At 41.2% G+C, this 23,589-nt stretch overlaps 2 protein-coding genes across 2 annotated transcripts; one reads left to right on the top strand and one right to left on the bottom strand.

Moving 5' to 3' along the window:
- Positions 1–1,608: 1,608 nt before the first annotated feature.
- mydgf (myeloid-derived growth factor) lies at positions 1,609–10,575 on the bottom strand. Its single transcript, XM_080431808.1, has 6 exons — positions 10,345–10,575; positions 7,406–7,456; positions 7,054–7,115; positions 6,646–6,727; positions 4,014–4,086; positions 1,609–3,034 (listed from the first exon to the last, which is right to left on the bottom strand). The coding sequence occupies exons 1-6, from the start codon at positions 10,495–10,497 to the stop codon at positions 2,955–2,957; spliced, it is 501 nt and encodes a 166-aa protein (XP_080287934.1). The 5' UTR covers positions 10,498–10,575; the 3' UTR covers positions 1,609–2,954.
- Positions 10,576–14,117: 3,542 nt separating this feature from the next.
- Positions 14,118–16,868, top strand: loxl5a (lysyl oxidase-like 5a). The gene is made up of 7 exons (XM_080429990.1): positions 14,118–14,213; positions 14,370–14,478; positions 15,470–15,607; positions 15,912–16,068; positions 16,191–16,286; positions 16,513–16,628; positions 16,736–16,868. Exons 2-7 carry the CDS (start codon positions 14,435–14,437, stop codon positions 16,740–16,742), a joined length of 558 nt encoding a protein of 185 aa, XP_080286116.1. The 5' UTR covers positions 14,118–14,213; positions 14,370–14,434; the 3' UTR covers positions 16,743–16,868.
- The last annotated feature ends 6,721 nt before the right edge of the window (positions 16,869–23,589 follow it).

Genomic DNA, 23,589 nt, shown 5'->3' with positions numbered 1-23,589 from the left:
TAGCTCACCCGGCCTATGTCTTCCTCTCCAATGAGATCCATCAAGCCATGAGTGTACATAATATAATGTAGTTCATTTCAATGCCATCTTGTGGTTCTTTCTTGTACCTCAAACACAACTGTTTCTGGGCTGTGAAACATGGTTCTAATCAGGCTCTTTGGAATGGATGCCAATGTAATTTCAGACAGTGTTGGACAGTGTTAGTTGTTTTTCCCCCCTTGATGGTCATACCGTAGAAGTTGGAAGTAAACATCGTTTACTGGTACCAGATGGTGAAATGTAATGATGTGCTTAAGGTTTGGACAAGAGTACAGAGACAGCTCACAGTCTCCATGGGAGAATGAAACAATGGCAAATAAAGACGTATTGTAGCATGGAGACTAATTTACTAACCAATATATTTTTTTCATGGTGCCACAGTGAATCCTTGTTCTAAAAAGGGTAGCCTATGTGGTGTCTTAAAAGTTCCTGTGAACAAATCTCAGGAAGTCTGAACCAGTAGAGCAAACTGATGTTTGCTCTACTGGTCTGCAATTGTTGGCACAATATAATCCTGAAATTTCCAGGCAGTGATACCTGTGGTTGATACCTGTGGTTTGGATAAATGTATAGCTGTATAGACAGACAGACGGGCACACGCACACACACGCACGCACACACACACACACACACACAGACACACACACAGACACACACACAGACACACACACACACACACACACACACACACACACACACACACACACACAGTGTGTAGGCCACCAATAGGGGACATGTTGACACAAATGAATACAATGTGCAATCAGTCACAGTTAAAGGCCATATAGTAGTTATGTATGTACCAGGTAGTAAAAGTACTTATATATGTAATAGTTAGGGCAGTGGAATAGTCTATTTTGGTGGGTGTGAGGATCCGTTGTTAAATGAGCGTAAACTTCATCATTTAGACCCCCCCCCCCCAAAAAAAAAAATAGAATAACCTAAACATACTAAATGTTAAGGCAAAGGACATTTCGCGATTGCAGTATATACCATCATCCTTGCGTCAAAGATTTTGAGACAACTGTTGTTAATTTGAAGATTACTGACCTTTCCCTGGGCTTAACATAAGATGAAGAAATCCCTCTTGGCTCTGTAAGCCCTGTAAGATCAACCCCTATACATTCCCATACACGCCCCTGGCTTCACTAGATCTCCCCTGCAAAGCCTTTATCCCCAAACCCAAAAAGAAACAATGGAAGCATCTTATCTTGTGGAACCTTCTGCTAGGACATTGTGTGGTCACGTTTTAGTTTTAGTATACATTTGCAAACTCCCTTCCTTGTAATACATGATGGAATGCACATTTTATCCCATTTGTATGTAGGGCAGGTCATTTAGTTGACCACAAGGAGTTCTTATAATACAGACAGCAGTTTCATTTACAGTCCATTAGCACTGGGGCTGAGAGGATTGTGGATTGATGGAGGTGTGTCAGGGACCTCACCATGCTCTGAATATCATGTCCTTTATGCTAGCACTCAATGTCTCATTTTATGTTTCCTCTCAACAAAATTGTGTAACTGTTAAATCAGATTCGGACTGACAAAACAAAAACTTACATCCAGCCAAGTGACAACATGACTTTATTGAAACATCCATCATACATTATCATAAATCAGAATAAAAGAACATGAGTAGAAAAAAGGAGGGGAAAAAAACAAAAACAAACAAAATTGTGTAACGTGCTGTCTATCTTGTGTCTTTCCATTCCCAATTGGTTGTGGCATTTCCTGTTGGGACCCCAGAGGGAGCCTAGCAAGTGATGGGAGGGGAGGGGATCTCACTGTCCCGGCTGAGGATCACTTCTAGACAGACCGCGGACTCACCCAGACAAAACACGGTACTGTATGTCTCCCACAGACAATCCATCCACAGCTTTAAATCAGCAAAATATTCAAATTGAAAACCTGCAGAACTCATCCCTCTGAACACTTGTGTGGATCTAAGGAAATTGGATGGATGTGAGTAAGATTAAGGAAATCTCACCTGGTCCACGAGAGGGCCAGGTTCAGGACTGTGATATTGGCGCACAACTGACACAGGTCCAACATCCCTCCAGATCCACACAAGTCAAAGGGGTGTAGCAGTTTGGTGATGATTGGTAGGATTCATGCCATTATCCTCCCGACACCACACATCTCCTAAATCACACTATTTTAAACTATTTTCACTATTAAGACTTCTCATTTCAAGTGAGCGGAATCTATGTATTGAATGATGACAGGGCTCCAATGGATTGCCCCAGAGCATGTCTGGAAGAGATGCGGATAAAGAGATAATGAAATAGAGATAAGGAGAGAGATAAAGACAGGGACTGTGGTGATCTGCTCAACAGTGTATTAATCATTCTGCAGCTCGGGAAGAAAAGAAAGCGAGTGAAAAATTGTAATTGTTCTGGGACACATGACGCTGATGGAGATTACTCACTTTCCCCAGGCATAAACGTAGGATGAATAAATCCCTTGCAACACTAAATATTTCTAGCTATATGTCCTCAGCTTAAGATCAATCCTCTATGTATTCTCTCTGGTCCTACAATGTAATAGATTCCCCCAAAGCAAAGCTTTTAGCCTCAGAAACTAATAAACAATATTCGAAGCACTTCGTATTACAGCATAATTTATGCTAGGACATTGTGGCTCAATGTAATGTGTTCTAAGTCCCGTTTCACTGTAAAAACAAATCTGTTTCACAGAGAACATGAAATTAATGTTCTGTAAAAAACAAAGTGCCGATATATTCAACAGTAAAGTAGCATTCCAATCCAACCTCTGGCTGTCACTGCACAAGAATTGCTCTCCTTCACAATTCCTCTATCTACTGAGGTAGAGCATGGAGCCCCCGACCTCAGAGCTTCCTCAAATGTTCTGATTGGTCAATACGACCAAAGTTACGCTAGGGTTCCTTCCAAACTACAGCTCGGTATGTTGTGTCCGGCCAATGAGGGTCAGTTTTGAGAGTTCAGCCCGGAACTTTCCATCGGTCTGGGTAACTAGAAAGAAAGATACAAACAAATAAGGTTTTAAGTTTTCAAGTAATAGACAAGTAAATAAGATAATACAATATACAACAAGGTCGATATTATGAGATAAGGCTGTAATATCAGCGGTATCCATTCTCTATATACAGTAGATTAAAAAAAGCATAGAAAGCCAAATAGCATAGAATTTCTGAACACACCCTGTTGTAGATTAGCAAATTCTGTCCTATGTCAAATGGTCTAATTTTATATGTTGTAACAAATATTTATTTCCATTTAAGCAGTATCAGTCGACAGAAGCCAAATAGAAGCTGTATTTTTTGCCTGGAAACAAAGATGTATATCTTGTGGAGTTATTCCAAACACTGCAATGGTAACAAGGTTCTATGCACATTTCCAACAATTGTTCAAAGTTATTGATTTCCAGAAATTGTTTTAACTTCGGACAAAACAAAAATGCATGTGAAAGGGTGGCTTTTGCTTAACTAGAAAGATGAAAAAAATAAGTCTCAAATTAACAATAATAATAGAAATATAATAGACTATGATAGACAGATACATAGATGTTTCGACCAAGTTAGTCTGCAGAAATCTGTCTTGAAGTACTCTAAGACTCTTGATGCAGGGATTATCATTCTATGTACAGTAATCTTCATAAAAGCTTCCAATTTATGTTAATCCCCTCTGAATGAAAATGGTGGGTACTATAATGTGTAGCTCTAGTACACAACTGCTGCCACAGTAGGGGTGACAGACATAACAACATGAGTGACAACAATCCTTACTACAGAGATAATATTCTATCCCAACCCACAAATGTAGCGTGAAATCGAGAGAGAGAGAGAGAAGAGAGCGAGCAGGAGATGCGAACAAGAAACAGGAGATGGAGCTATAAGAACAACAAGGAAGGCAGTAGAGAATACAGTGAGAGATGATGTTGACAAGCAAGGGAGAGCTAACGTTATGTCAACAGTAGAGTCAGTCATTTCACCTGTAGAGTCTCCAAGTGAAAACTCCTCCGGCTTCAAAGGCACATCGCTCTGTCCTCCCACCGCCGTCTGTGACTAGAGCCCCCACACACACACACACACACACACACAGCAGGAGATTGGAGGGGAGGGGGGAGGTCACGCAAAAGGACAGGAATGAACAAGGAGGAAAAAAAAACAGAAAAGAAAAAACATTAAGAGGCGGCACTCAAGGAGACAATTTGATTCCAACAGACATGGCGTAGTGGTGTGTGCGTGGGTTGAGACAAGGTCAAGGAGATGCTGAGCGTGTGTGTGCGTGTGTGTGTGTGTGTGTGTGTGTGTGTGTGTGTGTGCGTGTGTGAGAGAAAGAGCTGGCAAGGAGAGTTATTTTTATCCCATCACTTAGAGAAGTTGCTCTCCGTGTGTTTGTCTCTCCTTGCAGGGCACGGCGCTGGAATGGAAGAGGAATGTGTGCTCGGACTGATGACAAGGTGCCAGAGCTGTCCTGACTGAGGAAAGAGGCATGTCAAGGTGTACTGTGCTTTACCAAACCACCACACTGACGTTATGCACTACCAGCGAGTGAATAAAGAACGTGACTGTGCTTAGACATTCTGCTTTCATGAACTATCATCTGCCAAGCCTTATGAATATTCCAGTGGAGAATATACTCATAATAAAATTAAGGTGAGAAAGGAAAAAAAACGGTTGTACTGTTGCTTTGACTAACTGCCTGTCTGTGATTATCAAAGCTGTGATTTAGCTAGAACAGTCGCCAGTGGACAATTGCTCTAAAAATGCACAGGATTGCAATTAGGTGATTACAGGTTTCCATGGAGACATTCTGTAGTAATTGCTGGGGGGGGGGGGGGGAGACTCAGAGCAGTGGGATTCAAGTCTCCAAAACAAAAGGGAAACGGAGGTTGCACATTTCAGTGCCATATTGTGCAGTACTGTACACTCTTTGATGCCAAATACCTTGTGGATTTACCTTTTACAACATTTGTTTTCATCAAACAGAAAGACTATTTGATGTTCCAGTTCAGTTTATTTACTGTAGGTGCCTGGGTCTCAACATGCTGTAGGAATTGAAGGATGGAAATAAAAGACTTGTTGTACTACACTATGCTCTTAGCCTTTGGGAATAAAATGTACTGTTTGTGATCAATTGTACACACATCCCCCCATCTTTGTACCGAGCCAAACTGCAAACCACAGTAGTTCCGTTTTATAAAGGGAGTCTCATTTTAATCCTCTGTAAAAAGAAAATATTTGAAACGTTTCGATCCGTTTTGGGTCTTATTCAGGTTGTTTCAAGACACGCAAACCTTATATTTTGTTACATTATTCTTTTTAAAAGAATGATGTTATCATTAAAATCTTGTGTGTTTTGCCAATCATTTTGAGGCCCACTTGCAATACCCTCATGGCCCACCAGTGGGCCCCAGCCCACAGGGTGGGAATTGCAGATCTAGAGACATGTACATTCTGTTTTTAATTAATTTCATTGTGTGCCAGCTGAACCACAGTCAGCAGTCACCATCAAATATATCCATCCCTCTGAGACCACCTCATATGGGCTCTGCTGCTGTAGAAAGTAATGTACTCACCCAGTACAGCAACTGAGAAAGGCTTTAGTTACTTTAAGTGTATCTCTTGTCCTGTCAATGGAATTGTTGGCACAGTAGTGGATGATTTATTGCTTGCATACGAAGCAGAAATATTTGCTACTTTGGTTTTCCCAAACATTTTTGTAAATGTAATCCTTAAACTTATTTTGGACTTAGAAATGCGATGGAACCGAAAGTGTTGTTCCCATGGAGGCAATATCATGGAATAAGTTTGTAATTACATTTGACATTTACCGCTTTACTGATTGACTTCATTGGGCAGTATGGTAAACTACAAGTTATTTGTTAAACATCACTACAGCCACTCAAACCAAAACAAAAGCTAGTGCTCCAGGAGTTATAAGTCTTATTTTGCACCTCATTATACGACAATGTCGCATGGCGAAAATAGCAGATCTATTCTGCAAAAATGTTTGCCTATAATGACGTGCCCAAATTAGGGATTCCAGGCTGAAAGTGGTTAAGCCAAGGAGCAGGTTTCTCTGCTTGAATCAGCTTGATTCTACATTCTGCTGGCCTTGTTGTAAGCATGGACATAAATGCTGGATCTGATAAATAATGTCTCTGTGGAGCTATGTGGCCAATCAAGGATATACTAATTGGTGCCCACAACTCTTTAAAATTATACAATGCGTTTTTTAAGTGGATTCTCAGGCTGAAAATCTTGAATTTCACACAACAAAATACTTAAAAGTCAACTGACCAGTGCTGCTGTCTCAGTGTAAAGCGGTGGGCAAGTAACATGCTTAAAAAATTACACACTTCAAATCTACTTCACAGTCAGTGGTTGATCAAGAGACATTACCATGTAGCCTAAACTTTCATTTCACAGAGGGAAAAGAAAAACACAAAAATTGCCATCTGGATGTACGCCCCCACAGCAGCAATTGTCAGAGGCACACAAAGAGATTAGGAACACATATGGATGTAAACTAATGACAGGCAGAGCCTATAGGCAATACACAGTAGGCTATTGCATAAGAGCTTTAAAACAATGTTGTTCCCTTTACCCAGTACTTACATATGCGTTGGCATATTCAATCTTGGCTCCCTTCAGCTCAGCTTTAAACTGTGTGAAAAAAAGGTATGACTTCCCCTGGGGCCTGGCAGATAAGAAAAATTGCAATCGTTATCATCAACATTAATTTCCATCCACACTGACTGTACACTTATCAAGTCAGACATCTGACATTTGAACCCTCAGCCATTGCAACATCCATAATATGTCATTGCTTCAACATTGTGAAATTTGATTACGGCAAAAGAGAAATTAAATCAAATCCTATAATGAATGAATTGGAGAAAAGGAGCACAGATTTTGTAAGACTGGATGTCTGGGTCAGTGGGCCTAAGTGCTGAATAAGTTATATGCAACCTTGTACCGTGTAACGTGTGTGCTTGTGTGTGGTAACACAACACCACAGCTTACCTCCACACAGAGCATGAGAAGAGTCTGTCATCATCGCTCAGTCCCACACTCATCAGCCATTGCTGTTCAACAAGACGGAACATAATTATGAATATATTATTCACGTCATCTGATAAGTATCAAGGTGCAAGGTTTCTTTATTGTTACATCTTGTAACAATGTAAGAGTACAGTGTATGAGTACATTTATTTTTTGTTCCGGTAGACATTGCAGCAGTATTAATACATTAATAATAATAATAATATGACATCAATATAACATTTATAGCTGCTGAACTACAACTACTGCATGATTGGTTCACATGCTGAACATTTTCTAATGGGAGAGAATGTGTGAGAAAGAAAGTTGATACCTCGTTGGTTCCCCCTTGTGAAGCATATGTGAATGAGCACTCATAGTCTTGCTGTAACAGAGGAAATAGAACATACAGTACTATTAGGATTCTAAACAACAGCATAATGTGTAATTCGTACAGTACTTAAGTACAATTTTGAGGTACTTTCACTTTACTGGAGTATTTCAATTTTTTCAATACTTTTACTTCTACTCTATTACATCTCAGAGGCAAATATTGTACTTTTTACTCCACTACAATTATTTGACAACTTTAGTTACTATATAGATTTTGATTATTATCACAATACATATACATTACCCACTTCAGCCTATATACATTTTGGCCATTTTAAAATAGCCTATCTACAAGCTCACAATGCATCGCGATGCGACCCATTGTGAGCTTGTAGATCTGCTATTTTCAAAATACATTTATACATTTTATACATTTGAAAACTTGTGAAATGGGACATTCTGCATAATGAGTACTTCAAGTAAATTTTAATACCAATACTTTTGCTCAAGTCAATTTTGAGAATTTCTACATGGCAGCGTTGATACTTTTACTTGAGTAAAATATTTGAGTACTTGACCACTGTTGATAACTGGTGTATGTATGGGGAATCTATTTAACTGTTAACTGTTATTTACAGTATAAGAAATTGACAATCAATCATAACCATTCTGCATAAACACTGTCACTTGCAAATAACAGAGATGGAGCTAGCCCTAGAATGTCTGTGATCTTACATACATTTCATGTATTTCAAATACACAGTCATAGATCACCCTCGTCGACGCACTGTGTAGTGATGATCTGCGCGGCCATAAAAGTGCTCTAAACTCCGTCTGTACTCACCCAATAATTAATTCCTAAGCCTTGGAGTCATATTTTGTCCTCTAGTTTCATATCCATTTGAAAGTTCTGCCAGAAAACGTGTGTTTAGTCAAATATCTCCACTTTTCCACGAGCTGCACACGGACGACTTTCTGTACGGGGCGAGGGGGGCTGGAATGAGTGCAGGACTGATATATGTAAACTTCCTTTAGGACGCACAAATGTTTGGGACACAGATGGCAGATGGAGTGATTCATTACCCCGCACCAATCACAAGTACCTGTCAATTGTGTTCCCCATTCGTTTGTGCTTCCCTGTGTCAATTTGTTATGACGTTTGTGATGACAAGAGGATTTGGGTAAATTCGGTCCATCACTCAAGTCGCACCCCCCACTAGCCCGTACAGAAAGTCGTCCGTGTGCAGCTCGTGAAAAAGTGGAGATATTTGACTAAACACACGTTTTCTGGCAGAACTTTCAAATGGATATGAAACTAGAGGACAAAATATGACTCCAAGTCTTAGGAATTAATTATTGGGTGAGTACAGACGGAGTTTAGAGCACTTTTATGGCCGCGCAGATCGTCACTACACAGTGCGTCGACGAGGGTGATCTATGACTGTGTATTTGGAATACATGAAATGTATGTAAGATCACAGACATTCTAGGGCTAAGATGGAGCCTGCTAAGACCTTTATTGTTAAGGGGTGAATTATACTTGGTTGCACTGAAAATGGCAGATCTACACGCTCAAAAGCCCTTTAGTCCTCTGGACCAGGGCCAGGGGTCTTCAACGTTTTTCAGGCCAAGGACCCCTTAGCAGAGAGAGACATGAAGCAGGGACCCCCACTACATATTGTATAACATTGTGTTGCAGATTAAACATTTTCATAGATTTAATAAGATTCATAAATTTGTTTGACAGCACACTATCGTCAGTGTATTTTCGGCCATTTAACCTATAAAACCTATTGTTTTCCTTCTCCTCTACACCAAACCAATTTGCTAAAAATAGCTGATCTACAAGCACACGATCAGCAATTCCAGGCTAATATTCCCCTCAGAATAGGGATGCTAGGGTTCAAGTGGTTAATATAAAAAGAAAAATCCTATCGCACACAGATTTGGCAAATTTTGGTGACCCCCCCTGTAGTAATTCTGAGGACCCCCTAGGGCCCCGGACCCCCTGTTGAAGACCCCTGCTCTGGACCAATGAATGGCGTCCTTGTGGCACTCTGGCAACGACGTGTCAGCCTCTCACAGGCTCTGCTGCTCCTTTCCTCATCAAACCGCGACGACAGCATTTTGCAAAAGCTACCTGTTTTACAAATAATACTGAGCACGACCGATTTAAATAGCTAAATCACGAGTTTTGTGCTGCAGTAATTAAGCTATTACAAACGATTGACTTGTATTTTGCCGTTTGATTTGTAATTTCGAGTAATTTACCAATGGTAAATCAACACTTCTACCAAGCCACACACGACGGTCGTCTGTCACGACCGTCATGGATGAACTTCAACCTGGTGTTTGCACTCTCTCCATTTTTGGCCCGTATATCTACATAAACGTTCAGATTTCAAATATAAAGTGCTTACTCCATGGCCACGGATGTTAAAATTATGTACGGGCCCTCAGAAGTATCCGTATTGTTTTGTATTGTTTAATAAAAAGGATTTTAATCCGATCGGTGGCCATTTTCTCTGTATTTTCTCCAATTGCTACCCGTTATTGCACTCTGATACATTATAACTACGGTATGAGAAAATGGCCACCGATCGGATTAAAATGCTTTTTATTGAATAATACGGAATATACGGGTACTTCTGAGGGAACGAACATAGACTGTGGCCATGGAGTAAGCCCTTTATATTTGAAATCTGAACGTTTATGTAGATGTATGGGACGGGCCCACAAAGGGAGAAAGTGCAAACACCAGATTGACGTTCATCCATGACTGATATGACAGTCATGTTTCAGGGCTAACACTTCTATCATGCCTGTAAACGTGTAGATGTAATAGACACGTTATTCGGATGTGTACGTTTAGTATGAATACAGTATTGGTTCTGTAACCCATTGAAAAAACGAATGGCATAAAAAGAGAGAATCACTTACTATTCCCTCAGCGAAGGTGTGCACCACTCCTCCTGGTTTAACGTTGAATTCCACCGTTTTCGTTTGCTCTTCAGAGGCATTTGCCAAAGCAAATGTCGATATGACCATTAATACAACCACATTGTGAGCATAAAAGTTAAATTCAAACGCCATCGTTCCTCAGTTTGTGGGACTACTTTGACACAGGCACTCACGGCTTGCCAGATAAGGGGTGCGTTCGGATATTGCACACCGGAGCGCACTCGCCTATTAGTTTGTATTGGCCAGTGCGCTCAGTGCTGTATTTCCGAACGCACCCAAGGTATGTCAGTCGACTGTGAGTGTCGTCACACAATACAACACAAGGAAGTAAAGTAACTAAGTACATTTACCCAAGTACTGTAATTACAATTTTGAGGTATTTTTTTTACTTTACTGGAGTATTTCCAAATTTCTGAATGTTTACTTCTACTCAACTCTCAAAGGCAAAATAGCCTACTGTCCTACAATATATGAAAACTTAATTACTAGTTACTTTGTAGATTTATTATATGAAGATAGGTTGAACATGGGTGAACTCGTCCTTTAAAACGTAACCTCAACAGACTTCGGTTAAATTCTGATCCTCTTTTGACAAAGCATAAATAATTTAAGAAGAATTCATTCATATTAATTCATAATAAAACACTACTCGTTGTAACCGCATGGTGTCGCCATTGTCTAATTTAAACCAGACGGAGATATAACCATGGTTAGTTCTCATTTAAAAGTGGTGGTAACAGGTAGAAAGCTACTAACTTGGCAATGCTACCAGGGCTTAAATGATACCATGGGCATGTGGGAACATAAACATCATCATTAGAATTTGCCACCAGAATGGTGGAACTGTGGTGACGGAATCTCCATCTGCAGAAGATTGGCTTCAAATAGGCTAGTCTGTGAGATTTTTGACATGGTCATGGACTGCTAACTTGAGGATGAAGAGAGATTTTTGAGAACAAATGGGGGAAATTGATTGACTATACTTATGAGTGACAGGAGGTAAAGGGAATAGGATGGTTCAAACTGATTTCAAATAAATAATAATGTTTGGTCTTGAAACGATGCTTAACCCATGACATACTCATGTATGTATATGTACATACGCAATTCATACATAATTTTTTTAAGGAGAAGGTATTATGAGTGGGATAATATAAAATGTAACTGGTTGTTTGAACGAATGGAACAAGCTAAAATCCCTTTTGTTTGTATCTTGTTTGTATCTTTATTGTTCAATGTTGCTCCCACCTTTTTACTTCTGTGCTGTTTATTCTTGTCCTTAATTCTTTTTAAATATAATATTCCTATTTGATATGGCTTATTGCGCATATTGCATATTGCGTTTTGCATCCTTAATTGGCCCTGTATATAGCAGCTATTTATTAGTATTATTATTATAACATTATGATTATAATTAATGCAAGGGCAATCATATTAGGCAGAAACAGAGGGCGCGTTCGAAAATTACGCACCGGAGCACACTCGCCTATTAGTTTGTATTGGCCAGTGCGCTCAGTGCTGTATTTTCGAACGCACCCAGAATGAGGTTGCATTTGGACCCAAAGCGCATTTTTAAGTTTGGTATTTGCCGTTTAGGTAGTTTATGTGTTGCATGCAAAGCCTGCCGCCTGTCCATATGCTTATTTTCATAGGCCTATATGTTGTTAAAAGATTCTCTCCACTTCCCTCTACTCCACTGAAATAATAACTGGCTTGGATTTCAAAGGAAATATAGAAAACCCATTTGGATTATGATCAGAGAAGTGTTGAATTCAACAAGTCTGTGTGTTATGGCGCAAATGGAAGGGCTTCAAGTAACTGAAACTTTGTGTTGGTTGGATTTTACCTGCGAATTCTGCTCATAATTTATTCGTTAAAAACGTAATTGAAAAGTCACCCCAGAAGAACTCAAATGTCGAACACATTCTCAAAGGCTTCTAGTGGCGAAATGGCAAGGCTAAATGAAGAAAATGCGATGAAAAAGTCCTAGACCTCTCTCAGTCTGTGCATGCATACAACAGTGGTGGGAAAAGTACTCAAATGTTTTACTTAAATAAAAGTATCAATACTGCAACGTAGAAATACTCTGTTACAAGTAAAAGTCTGGTAATCAAAATTTACTTTAGTAAAAGTAGTCTACAAAAGTATTGGTATCAAAAGTACTTAAAGTACCAAAAGTAATTATGCAGAATGTCCCATTTCACAAGTTTTCAAATGTATATAAATAATTGGAAAATAGCAGATCTACCAGCTCACAATGCCATCACATGGTGATGCATTGTGAGCTTGTAGATCGGCTATTTTCAAATGGCCTAAATGTATACAGAGCTGAAGTGGTTAATGTATGTTTTGTAATAATAACCAAAATCTACTAACTAGTAACTAAAGTTGTCAAATAATTGTAGTGGGGTAAAAGTAGGCTATAGTAGTTGCTTCTGATGTAGTGGAGTAGAAGTAAAAGTACTGAAAATTGGAAATACTCCAGTAAAGTAAAAACACCGCAAAATTGTACAGTAGGTACTTGAGTAAATGTACTTAGTTACATTACACCACTGGTGGACATTCTGGACAAACATTACTAACCCCGAGACGTCTCAACCCAAATATTCACCGTGGCGACGCTGCGTGACGGAATCAAGTGTGTGTCCAAAACATCACCTGAAACATCACCTATATTCTCCAACAAGTGTCCAAATCAAACACACGCAGGAGGACGCACGCAGGCAGCTAATGTCTCAATGTCGGGGCTCTTCTGATAAAGACAACAAGACGTTTATTAGACATGGAGACGTTCGCTTTAGCGTCCATTTACCTTCTCCTAATTCTGGCACATTTTGGCACCGGACAACAACAACAACAACAACAACAACAACACGCACGCGATCGTGTTGGCCCGTGGAGACAGAGGATCCAGTGGGAGAACAACGGCCGGGTGTATCATTTACTGAGCACGGGGACTGAGTACCGCGCACCTGTTCAAGCCAAAGGGCATCCCCAGGTCTTCTTGTCAACAAAAAGGACAATCAACCGACAGCAGCCTGTCGCAGGCCTACTGAGAAGGTCCTCCAGGACCAGATCTGTAGGATCAGAGGATCGGAGACCCGGGGGTCCTTCTCAAATAAACGCTTCATTTCTCGGCGCTGATGCTGGTCAGTATTTGCTCGCCACGGGCGCACGGATCAGGAGTCAGCCTCATCAACCGCGCATGGCGGCGCCCACGAGAAACATCGTGGTTGCTGGATACCCTGGAGCGCACCGTTTACACCAACCCTCATCTAATAATACCACCGCTCGCACACTCGCCGCCATCCAGGAGTTCTCAGGCAGCGGGGTCCCGAGAGGAGGACGATCAAGCCCCACTGATGGGGACGTCGGTCCGACGGCTCCATCACCGCAACAGGTCACCGCGTCGTCGGCAGGATCATCAGACTTTACGCGCCGTCTGCGAACAGAGCGCCTCGGATCAACAGCTCAGCCTCCTGCCACGGCTCGGCGGGTCGGTGATGGAAGGGACACCGGTGCCATTCGACGCGTTCACCAGCCTTCCAGTCTAGGGGAGACTCGGAGTGTTCACAGAGCGCATTCTTTAACCAGACCCATAACGCCGTCCAATGTTTCCCCCGTATCCCATAACGCCGTGGAGACGGATTTCCCTCGCCCATCACCCCCCGAAGCAACATCATGGACGGCGGAGGGACCGATTAACGATGATGATAGCCGCGATGCACAGATTAATAATCACAGGAACTCTGTTTTCTATAATGTGTACCCGCCAGGCGGCAGGAGCAGGGCACCTGCTGTGCGTAATCCACCAGGAACGGGCTATGGCACCAGGCTCTTCCACAATGGTATGGATTTAAAATGGAAAGATGTAGGCTACATTTTCAGCATTAGAAATTGGAATATTCTCACTAGCACTACTCATGTTTTGGTGTATCCTATAGTCATACACTTCTACACTCTCTGAGTCTAAACAATAATAGTGGATCCATTGTGTTCTTCAGGTCTCCCAGATCTGGTTCCTGATCCTTATTACATCCAAGCTGCATCTTACATCCAGAGGGTGCAGATGTATGCCCTACGCTGTGCTGCTGAGGAGAATTGTCTGTCCAGGTATAACTCCATTGGGCTATGCCTAATATTATATTGCAATACATTCACAGTTAAAGGTGGTGATGTTTGTGATAGTGATATGTTTTGTGTAAAATAAGTGTTAAATAGCTCTATTTGTAATCACTGTTATAAAGTGTTTGTTTCATTCTTTTACTGCACTGTTGCCCCATGGGATGATTGTTTTTATGTGTGCAATTAAAGATAGGGTAATTGATTTTCTTTGGTTAAAATAAGTGTTAAATAGCTCTATATTCTGGTAGTAGTCATTGCTTTAGAGTGTTTGTTTGGTAACAGGAGTCTCCATGTCTCTCCAGCTCTTTATTAAATGCATTTTCAGGTCAGGATACCAATTTTATCCAATCAGGATAGAGAACTCAGACATATGATATAGATTAAACAAGTGAAATTGGAAGTGATGACACAAAGAAATGAGCAGACAAAATTGGAGTTGGAACACTATAAAAATGAAGCTGATAAATGGGTACTCTCTGCTGATTGGCTGATTTTTTGTCACCTACCTGAAATGGTATTTTCTGTTTAATAAAGAGCTGGAGAGACAGGGAGACCCCTGTTACTGAGCAAAGATCTATAGCAATGACTACTATCAGAATATAGTGCTTTAACTTTTTAACAAAACACTTACCCTACCTTTAAACATACATGTATAAATAATTACAGCAACAGTATATACACTTCCTATGACTGAAATATTTGTTGAAAAGACATCCTAAAGGTACAGGGAGTAACGGAGAGAAACCTGGCAACCAAACTGGATTTATTGCGCTGGTCTGACCAGCCACTCTGCCAAGTAGAATGTCTCTAAAATGAAAGACTGTAGATCCCTGAAGTAAATGTGAAAATTGCTGAAGCAAAACCAAAAACCACTTATAATATGTAGAGATACACTCTAACAGTTAAATTATCGCTCGGGATTTGACAGAGTAGAGACTCAGCTGTTATTTGTTATATTGTCCCCTCTTCTCTCTTGGAGGTCTGCGTACCATCACAGTGTGGGGGACCTGGACTACAGGGTTCTGTTCCGTTTCCCCCAGAGGGTAAAGAACCAGGGAACAGCAGACTTCCTCCCGGTCAAACCCAGACATGAGTGGGAATGGCACAGCTGTCATCAGTGAGTTCAGGCACCACTACACTACAGCCTGCCATCACCTGTATGCATGCTATGAATGTGTATGTGTTACAATTGATATGGTGCACAGAGGCAGTATATGGAGAGTACTTGTGAATAGTTCTTAGTGTTTCTTTTAACCTGCTCAGAGTACCAGAGTTGAGTTGACATGTTAAGACAAATACTGTATGTACACAATACAGTCCTACAAGTGTGTTAATTTAACTCAGAGAGTGTACAAATGGAACCATAAGGGTCATTTGTCTTTCATACTGCATGACAGACTGACCAGTCTCTCTCACCTCAGACACTACCACAGCATGGAGGCCTTCAGTAACTATGACCTGCTGGATACCCTTACCGGCAGCAAGGTGGCAGAGGGGCACAAAGCCAGCTTCTGTCTGGAAGACACTTCCTGTGACCCAGGGATACGACGGCGATTTGCATGCACTACTCACACACAGGTTGGTCTGCCTGATGTCTCTCAGTGACCATTTTATGTATGATATGAAAAGATATAAATAAGTAAATAAATAAATAAATAAATAAATCGTATAACATTTGCTTGCATGTATACTTCTGTCAGGGGCTTGGTCCGGGTTGCTATGATATATATCACGCAAACATTGACTGCCAGTGGATTGATATTACAGATGTGCCACCAGGAAACTATGTTCTCAAGGTAGGACTGTAGGAGTACAGTTTATTATTTATTGTTTATTATTTAGGATCTCCATTAGTCTACACCTTAGTGGAGACTATTCTTCCTGGGGCCCAGTGGGAGACAATATCATTAATAACATACTGATAAGCTTTGTAAGGAAAATGTCAAAAGACTCAAAAGGCTAACTGTTTCAAAGACACATGCGGTATGGGACAGAACTCTCTGGCTCTTATTTTGTTCCCAGGTGACAGTGAACCCCTCTCAACTCGTCCAGGAGTCAGATTTCTCCAACAACGTGGTGCGATGTGACATCAGGTACACTGGTACCTACGTTCAAGCTAGAAACTGCAGGATCACTGTGTAAGTCAGACACAAGTGTGAAGCTCTTTGTAATGAGGCTCAAAAACATATATTGTGTGACAGAGCAACATATAATTACTTACACTATTCTATTCTATGTTCCACAGAAGCTAACCTGGCTGGTGAGGAACATTTTCTACCATACACCTGCCCAAGCTTGGCAGGCCACATGCAGTCAATATGTTCAGTGTAAACACTTGATCAGCACTTCTACAGTGAGAAGTCTTTATTCATTTCCTGCTAATAACATACAGTCTGATGTACAGTAGCTAAAGTCACCTTGGTTAAACCATCATAATTTGAAGAATTTTGGTTATAGCATGTTTTAAACAATGCATGGCCACATGGTTAGATGTGATATGTAGGCTACTGTAGCCGGAGACCAGGGTTAATAATTGATTTACAAGTGTAGACAAAGCAAAACAGTCATGAAGAGGTAATCAAATCAAACATTGACTTTTACAGTATGACTGAGTCAGTGCTTGTTCTGAAAAGAGTTAGTGATGCTCTTGTCTCAGAATGGTTTGGTCTCAAAAGAAGAAGATACTGTGCTCAGAGTAGTATCATTAACCATTACGAGTCATGCATGTTTACTGTATTACAAGAATCAATACCCATGGCATGCACTCCCACATACACATTTCTTTCCGTATGGTATTTAAGATTCTGTGCATTATTTTGTAGACTAGCCATGTACTGCTAAAGCATAATGTTCAACAGTGTGCTGATTATGTATAAATAATGTTTGTAAGTTGTACTTAATTTTATACGGTTGCATTTTATAATAAAGTTTGACATAATGTTTTTGAGACCTGAATGCCATTGAAGACTAAAGCCTATTCATTTTCTCTCATAATTGAAAGATGGGAATTAAGCTCCACTGACTATATTATTTGTACAAACATTTTCTACAATTATGTCATTCCACTTCTCACTCACATTTAACAGGCTGTCTGTGGCACTTTTCTAAAATATTTAAAATAACACTGCACATCTCAGAGAAATGCATGAAATGGTCCCACTTAATTCTCTGAACTCTCTGAAATGAAAGGGCTACACTGAGTGTTTGACATTAAGTGTTTTCACCAGAGTACCTAATGTTATGCTGTTTAACTTAACCAGAATGACTGGAAAACAAACAAACTGTGCTCCTGACTCCATGTGTGCACTGTAAACATTGAAACTTGGTTCCATTTGTACATTCTCAGAGTTAAATGAACACTGCAGATTTTACTGTGTAGTGTCTAGGAATTTCTGACCTGTCTTTATACTCTGTCTAAAGCTAGCTTTAACCCCCCCCCCCCCCCTCTATTTAGAATAACTAATAATACAATTATTAGTCCAAGAGGAGTACATTGCCTCATGGTCCTGAAATGTTAAACACGCCATGGACTTGCAAACATCTCCCATAGTGACACATTTTCAGAGTCACCCTGTTATAGCTGCCAACAACCTTTGACTTTGAGGACCACTACACATAATGGATCAAATTAATTGAAATTGAATTATGTATTCAGCATATTCAAAGTAATACAATTTGGTTGTTCAAGGCAGCCGAGTTCAATTCACAATGGAAATGCCAAAATGACATGAGTGCGCGTGGTTGTAACACCATAGAAGCCCTCACTATTTGTGATCACATAAGACTTAAGCAGGGACAAAGATTTGGCAACAGGATGAGTCTGGGATGTTTATGGGAAGTGTAGGCAGACAGGTGGGTGCTGAGGTCATGGAGTACAGTCTGTCTACTGTAGCTCTATACAGCATCTGTCTAAAAATGTGTTATAGCCATTCAGCTCTCACATTGACTCAGCCGGTGAAGCAGACTTACAATAGTCCAGCTCATAGCTCTGTCTGGGGAGGTGTGAGATGCTTTCTCCATCATGCGGCCAGTCTACAGACTACACAGTCAAATCCTCACTGTTAATGTAACCACATGACGTCTGAAAACATTTCTCTTTTTTTCTCCTTTAAATTGTTAAAAAAAAAAAAAAAAAAAAATAGCACAGCTACAATCTCACAATGCATCGCGATATAATCCGTTGATCGATGATTTGACTGTGTACCACTAGACTTATTCCTTGAAAAGACTGGGGTGATTGTTTAGCATGGGTGAGGTTTAACACCTGTGTGCATTTTTTGTTATACATTCAGAGGGGGCAGACATGGATACAGGTATTAGATAAGTGTCAGAGAGATTAGGTGAATTTCTCTCTGGGACATCACATTACTGTGCTTTACTGTATATAGGCTATCCGTGTTACACTGGGTGTGAACGTACTCTGTAAACCCCTTCTGTCATGCTCTTATCCAAACATGACCTTTTTTATCGAGCCCACACCATCTTTTGGGTGGAGAGCCCAAGAGGTTAGTTGCTGATGTGAATTTGAGTGTGACTGAGGGTCGGGTCTGTCGAGCATCCTCTGCCGGGGGAGTTTGCTCAGGGCAGGCTGACGTGCTAAGCCTCCGGAGCGTGCATGGTGGGCAGAGGTGCGGGCGCCCCTGCCTACCCCCCTGGAAATGGCGGGGAGAAGAGAAATTCCACAGTTCCGCAGTTGGCCAGGAAAGCCTGGCCGGAGACTGCTGAGATCAGCAGCACCATGGCTACACCATCCTTATCATAGGCTGACTGTGTCTCTCATGCTAGTCCAGAGGCCCAACTGTCTCAGACTCCCAGTCAACAAATTCCTAGAGGCAACTGACTAGACCATTGTGACACGTAATTTGGTGAGTTGTTGTTCTAAAGCCCTGTTTATACTTAATCATACCAAAAATAGCAGATCTACAAGTTCACATGCAGTGACATGTCGTGGGCTTGTAGATCTCGGAGCCATTTTCCGCATGTAACACCTATCATCGTATGAGCCTACGTTTGTGACCTGTCCCCATTAATCAAATAATTGAATGTCAAATTGATGTTGATGTTGAATTTCAAAACAGAATTTGTTCTTGGAATATGGTCTGTGTTGACTTTGTATCAATGGAAGATCTGTCGGTTTACAAAGTTGACAGTGACCATGTTTGTATGAAAATGTTGGATTTGAAATAGGACAGAGTGTTTTTCACTATACTGTTGGGACTACATAGCTGAGTGTCTGACATCTCTAAAGAGGAAACAATGTTTACCTGGGCAGTACAAGTACTCCTTGGTTGGTCAGACCATTTACACATCATTATATGTTTAACAGGTGTTCTGTTTCAAACAGGGAATGTTTGAAATAGAATAATGTGTACTGCTTAATGGCTCCTGTACTTTTCCCCTCAGAGCTGTTGTGCAAACACCATAATAGTCTGAAGGTCATCAGAGTACATGACATGCACACTCATTTTGAACTGAGTGAAATCCTGTTATTCTATTATTTTTGGGCAAGGAAGTGGGTCTGGACAGGGGGGGGGGGTATCCGGATGAGGCTGTGAATGGAGAGGAGGAAGACGGGAGAGGGCGGTGGAGGAGAGTAGAAAAAGTAGAAAGAGAAGGGAAGGGTTATTGAACTGAAACAAATTTATTTTAATATGGTTCAACATTTTAGTGGACATTGTTCTCTCTGAATAATATCACATATTTAGTTCATTGAATAAAACAAATTATTATTTTTTTGCAATGAAATTGTCTAATTTTTATTTATAATATTACAAGAACAGTTAAAGCTGGCCTCCTGCTACATCTCTACAAGCCAAACCATGTGGACATCGAGGATGCAGTAAGAGACTATGGGATGCACGCACAGTCGTCAGTCTCCATTCTTCTGACACCAAGTTCGTGTTTGGTTGGCTATAGCCATGTTATTAGGGTTGTTTTTTCACGCCACAGTATTATTTAAGGTTAACTAAAAGCTAACCCTAACCCTTTGAGGTCATCATGAACATTTGGTTCTTCTGAACAGTATGGAGGAAGGATCTCACATGCCCTATCTTGGCCACGGTGCTAAACCCACTATTTGGGGATTTAGCATGGCGTTCCTGTGCAAAAGTTGCCATCTTCAGACACCAGCCTTATCCCTAAAACACCTGCGCTACCCGTTACATTGTGCATAGGCGTGGTTTGGACGTTACATTAATAAACCCAATCACCGTGCCAGATGCCATTGCCTTTAAGAGAAGATTGCGCAAGCCATTGTCCCCAGTGCAATCTTACGCTCTCTCTCTCTCTCTGCCCATGGAAGAGCCACGTTGCCTTGGAATAAATTTATATTTGACACACAGAATTATCACTCACACATTGCTGGTTATAGAAAACTTTAAATTACAGCAATTGCTTGTGTTCTGGATTAATAAACAAAATGGTCTGGTGTGGTTATAGCAAACACAGATCAAAGACATTTTATTTGTCTTTGATAAGCTTAACTGGTAACTGCTGATAAAAACACAATTTATTGACACAAGGATTTAACAGTCACACTTTATTTATATTGCAAAATACAGTCAAAATACAGTCAAAATACTATTAAATCACAAAAAAAATAAAACAAATCAAAGTTAAAACTCAATTTTTGTTAAAGGCCAAGTCAAAAAAGTGAGTCTTGAGTAGGGACTTAAAAACCTCAACGGACTGGGCGGATCTGATGCAAAGGGGAAGATCGTTCCAGCGCCTGGGGGCAACCACGGCGAAAGCACGGTCACCCCTGGTTCTCAGTTGGGCGGTTGCTGTGGGAGTCAGTAGAGAGAGGTGAGCTGACCGTAGGGCTCTAGGTGTGATTCTACTCAAACCATCATAGATCTCATTCTAAGATCGGACAGATCCAGAATCACCAAGAGTGTGGTTATTATATGCGGGTTAAGTGATGATCACTATATCATCTTCTGTACCCGTAAAAAACAAAATCCCAAGGTCGGGTGTCTTATCTAGATCCATATAAACCTACTCTAGGGAGGCCTTTAATCACGAACTGGTGAAGCTGGACTGGTCCCCTGTCAACTCATGGCTCGGGTTCAAAACCAAATTCCTAGCAGTTCATGGCTGAATTCGGACATACTGACTGCTATGAAAGTCAAAGACAAAAAATACTCTGAAGCAGGGGCGCTGGAACGGGAAATGGCCTGGGGGTGACACATCGGGGGACGCGCGTGCATGTCAGAGGTAATTTTGTCTTTCTATTTAAGGGAAAATCAAGGTTGCTCTAATGAAAATTAGAAGAACTCCATCTCCATGACACATATCATTTAAACAAAAATAAGCACTTTATTTAGGAATAAGGAAGTTGTTGACACTAGTAGAAGTGAAGTTGTCTCCTCCACATTTTGAAAAGTTGATCAGGTTTCGAGAGACATCAAAACGGCAAACAGGACATATCAGTCGTTTTTTAGTACTGCACAACACAAGCTAGTCTGGATTTGTTAACCACTCTTGATTGCCTGGCAGTGTCCTTTTTTGCAACAAATGGTTGAATTGGTAAGTCAGAGTCAGTTGCATAAAGGCAGCATGAATCCACACACACCGTAGGAGCAGCAGCAGCAGTCCCAGCGAGAGGAGCCTCCTCCTGGGACACTTCTGCATCCAGTCCTGGGGCTGGTGGCAGTTGCATTATTTTTATTGGGTGACAAAGCAGCTTCCACAGGCAGCGTTGCTGGTGGTCTCTGAGACCCACCCAGCCTGGGTCCCCCATAGAGTTAAAAATAAGGGGTCCCCCCACCTCGCGCTCACGGTGGTCGCGAGGTGCGGGGGACTGGACTGATTTTATTTTATTTAAAAAAAATGTTTTGGCTGGACTGAATTGTGGGGGGACACAGTGTCTTTTAATTAAACAGGCGCCGACGCCACTGCTCTGAAGTTCAAAAATGTAAGGCTAAGCTCGCCAAATGCTTCAACAATTATCTCAAAATCCACCATGTGAAAATATGGTTTTGGTGACAACTGATGATGTGTTTAAAAATGTTATCCCCTCCAAATTTCTCAGAGAGACTCAGCCGCCTCCATTTCTGAAATCATTGCCCACATAATAAACCTCTCCATCAAACAGGGATGCGTCAAGATTTCAAACTAGCGAGAGTAACCCCTCTGTACAATATAGGCTATTTCTATTCCTAGTTCCATCTTGAAAGTTATGGGAAAAATAGTTTATGAACAGGTTGAAAAGTATATTGCTGAAAAAATAACTATTATTCCAATCTGGCATCAGAACATCCCATTCCACTGACACATGCCTTCTCTATTTGAACAACCACATCTAACATGTGGACGTGGGCAAATACTGCGGCATGGTCATGCTGGACCTCTAAAGGGCATTTGACACCGTAAATCACACTATATTGATTGATAAGCTAAAAGCAATCGGTTTTGATAGCACATCAGTGAACTGGATGAAATCCTATCTGGAGGGGAGAGAGCACGTGGTGGAGATGAACGGAACCCTATCCTGTCCCCCTGTCCCCCCCCCCCCTCCCAGTGAGCTGTGGCGTTCCACAAGAAAGCCTTTACTGTTCCTAATATATGTAAACGACATGACATCAGCTTGTGACTGCAATTTATTCTCGTTAGCGGATGACTCTGCTCTACTGGTCTCGGACAAGCCCTCTGAACTCTGTAAAATCTGCACCTGGCTCGCTGATAACGCTTGGATAAAACTGAATCCATTCTTTTTGGGTCCAAAATACCTCTGCAAGGCCGACGGCTTCACAGTAAAAGTGGGTGACAATGTGATCACAAGAAAAGAGGAAATTACCTACCTGGGTTGCATTTTAGAGGCAAATCTTTCCAGTGAAAGAATGGCAACAAAAGTAATCAAAAAAGGGGCAGGGTGGCGCATTCGCTAGCGCTGTCGCCTCACAGCTAGAAGGTCCTGGGTTCGATTCCCACCGGGGACGCTGTGGGCGCTGGGGGCATGTTCTCTCCCCTGTGTCATCAGTGCCCATACCCTAGGTGGACTTGGCGAAAGGGCCTTTCTGTGTGGAGTTTGCATGTTCTCCCCGTGTCCCTTAGGGTAGGTACCCTCACAAAAAACATGCAGAAATCCTGGTGTCTATA

Source organism: Gymnoscopelus braueri (genome assembly GCF_963280865.1).
Source record: "Gymnoscopelus braueri genome assembly, chromosome: 6".
Taxonomy (NCBI): Eukaryota; Metazoa; Chordata; class Actinopteri; order Myctophiformes; family Myctophidae; genus Gymnoscopelus; species Gymnoscopelus braueri.
This window is presented reverse-complemented; position numbering and strand designations above follow the sequence as displayed.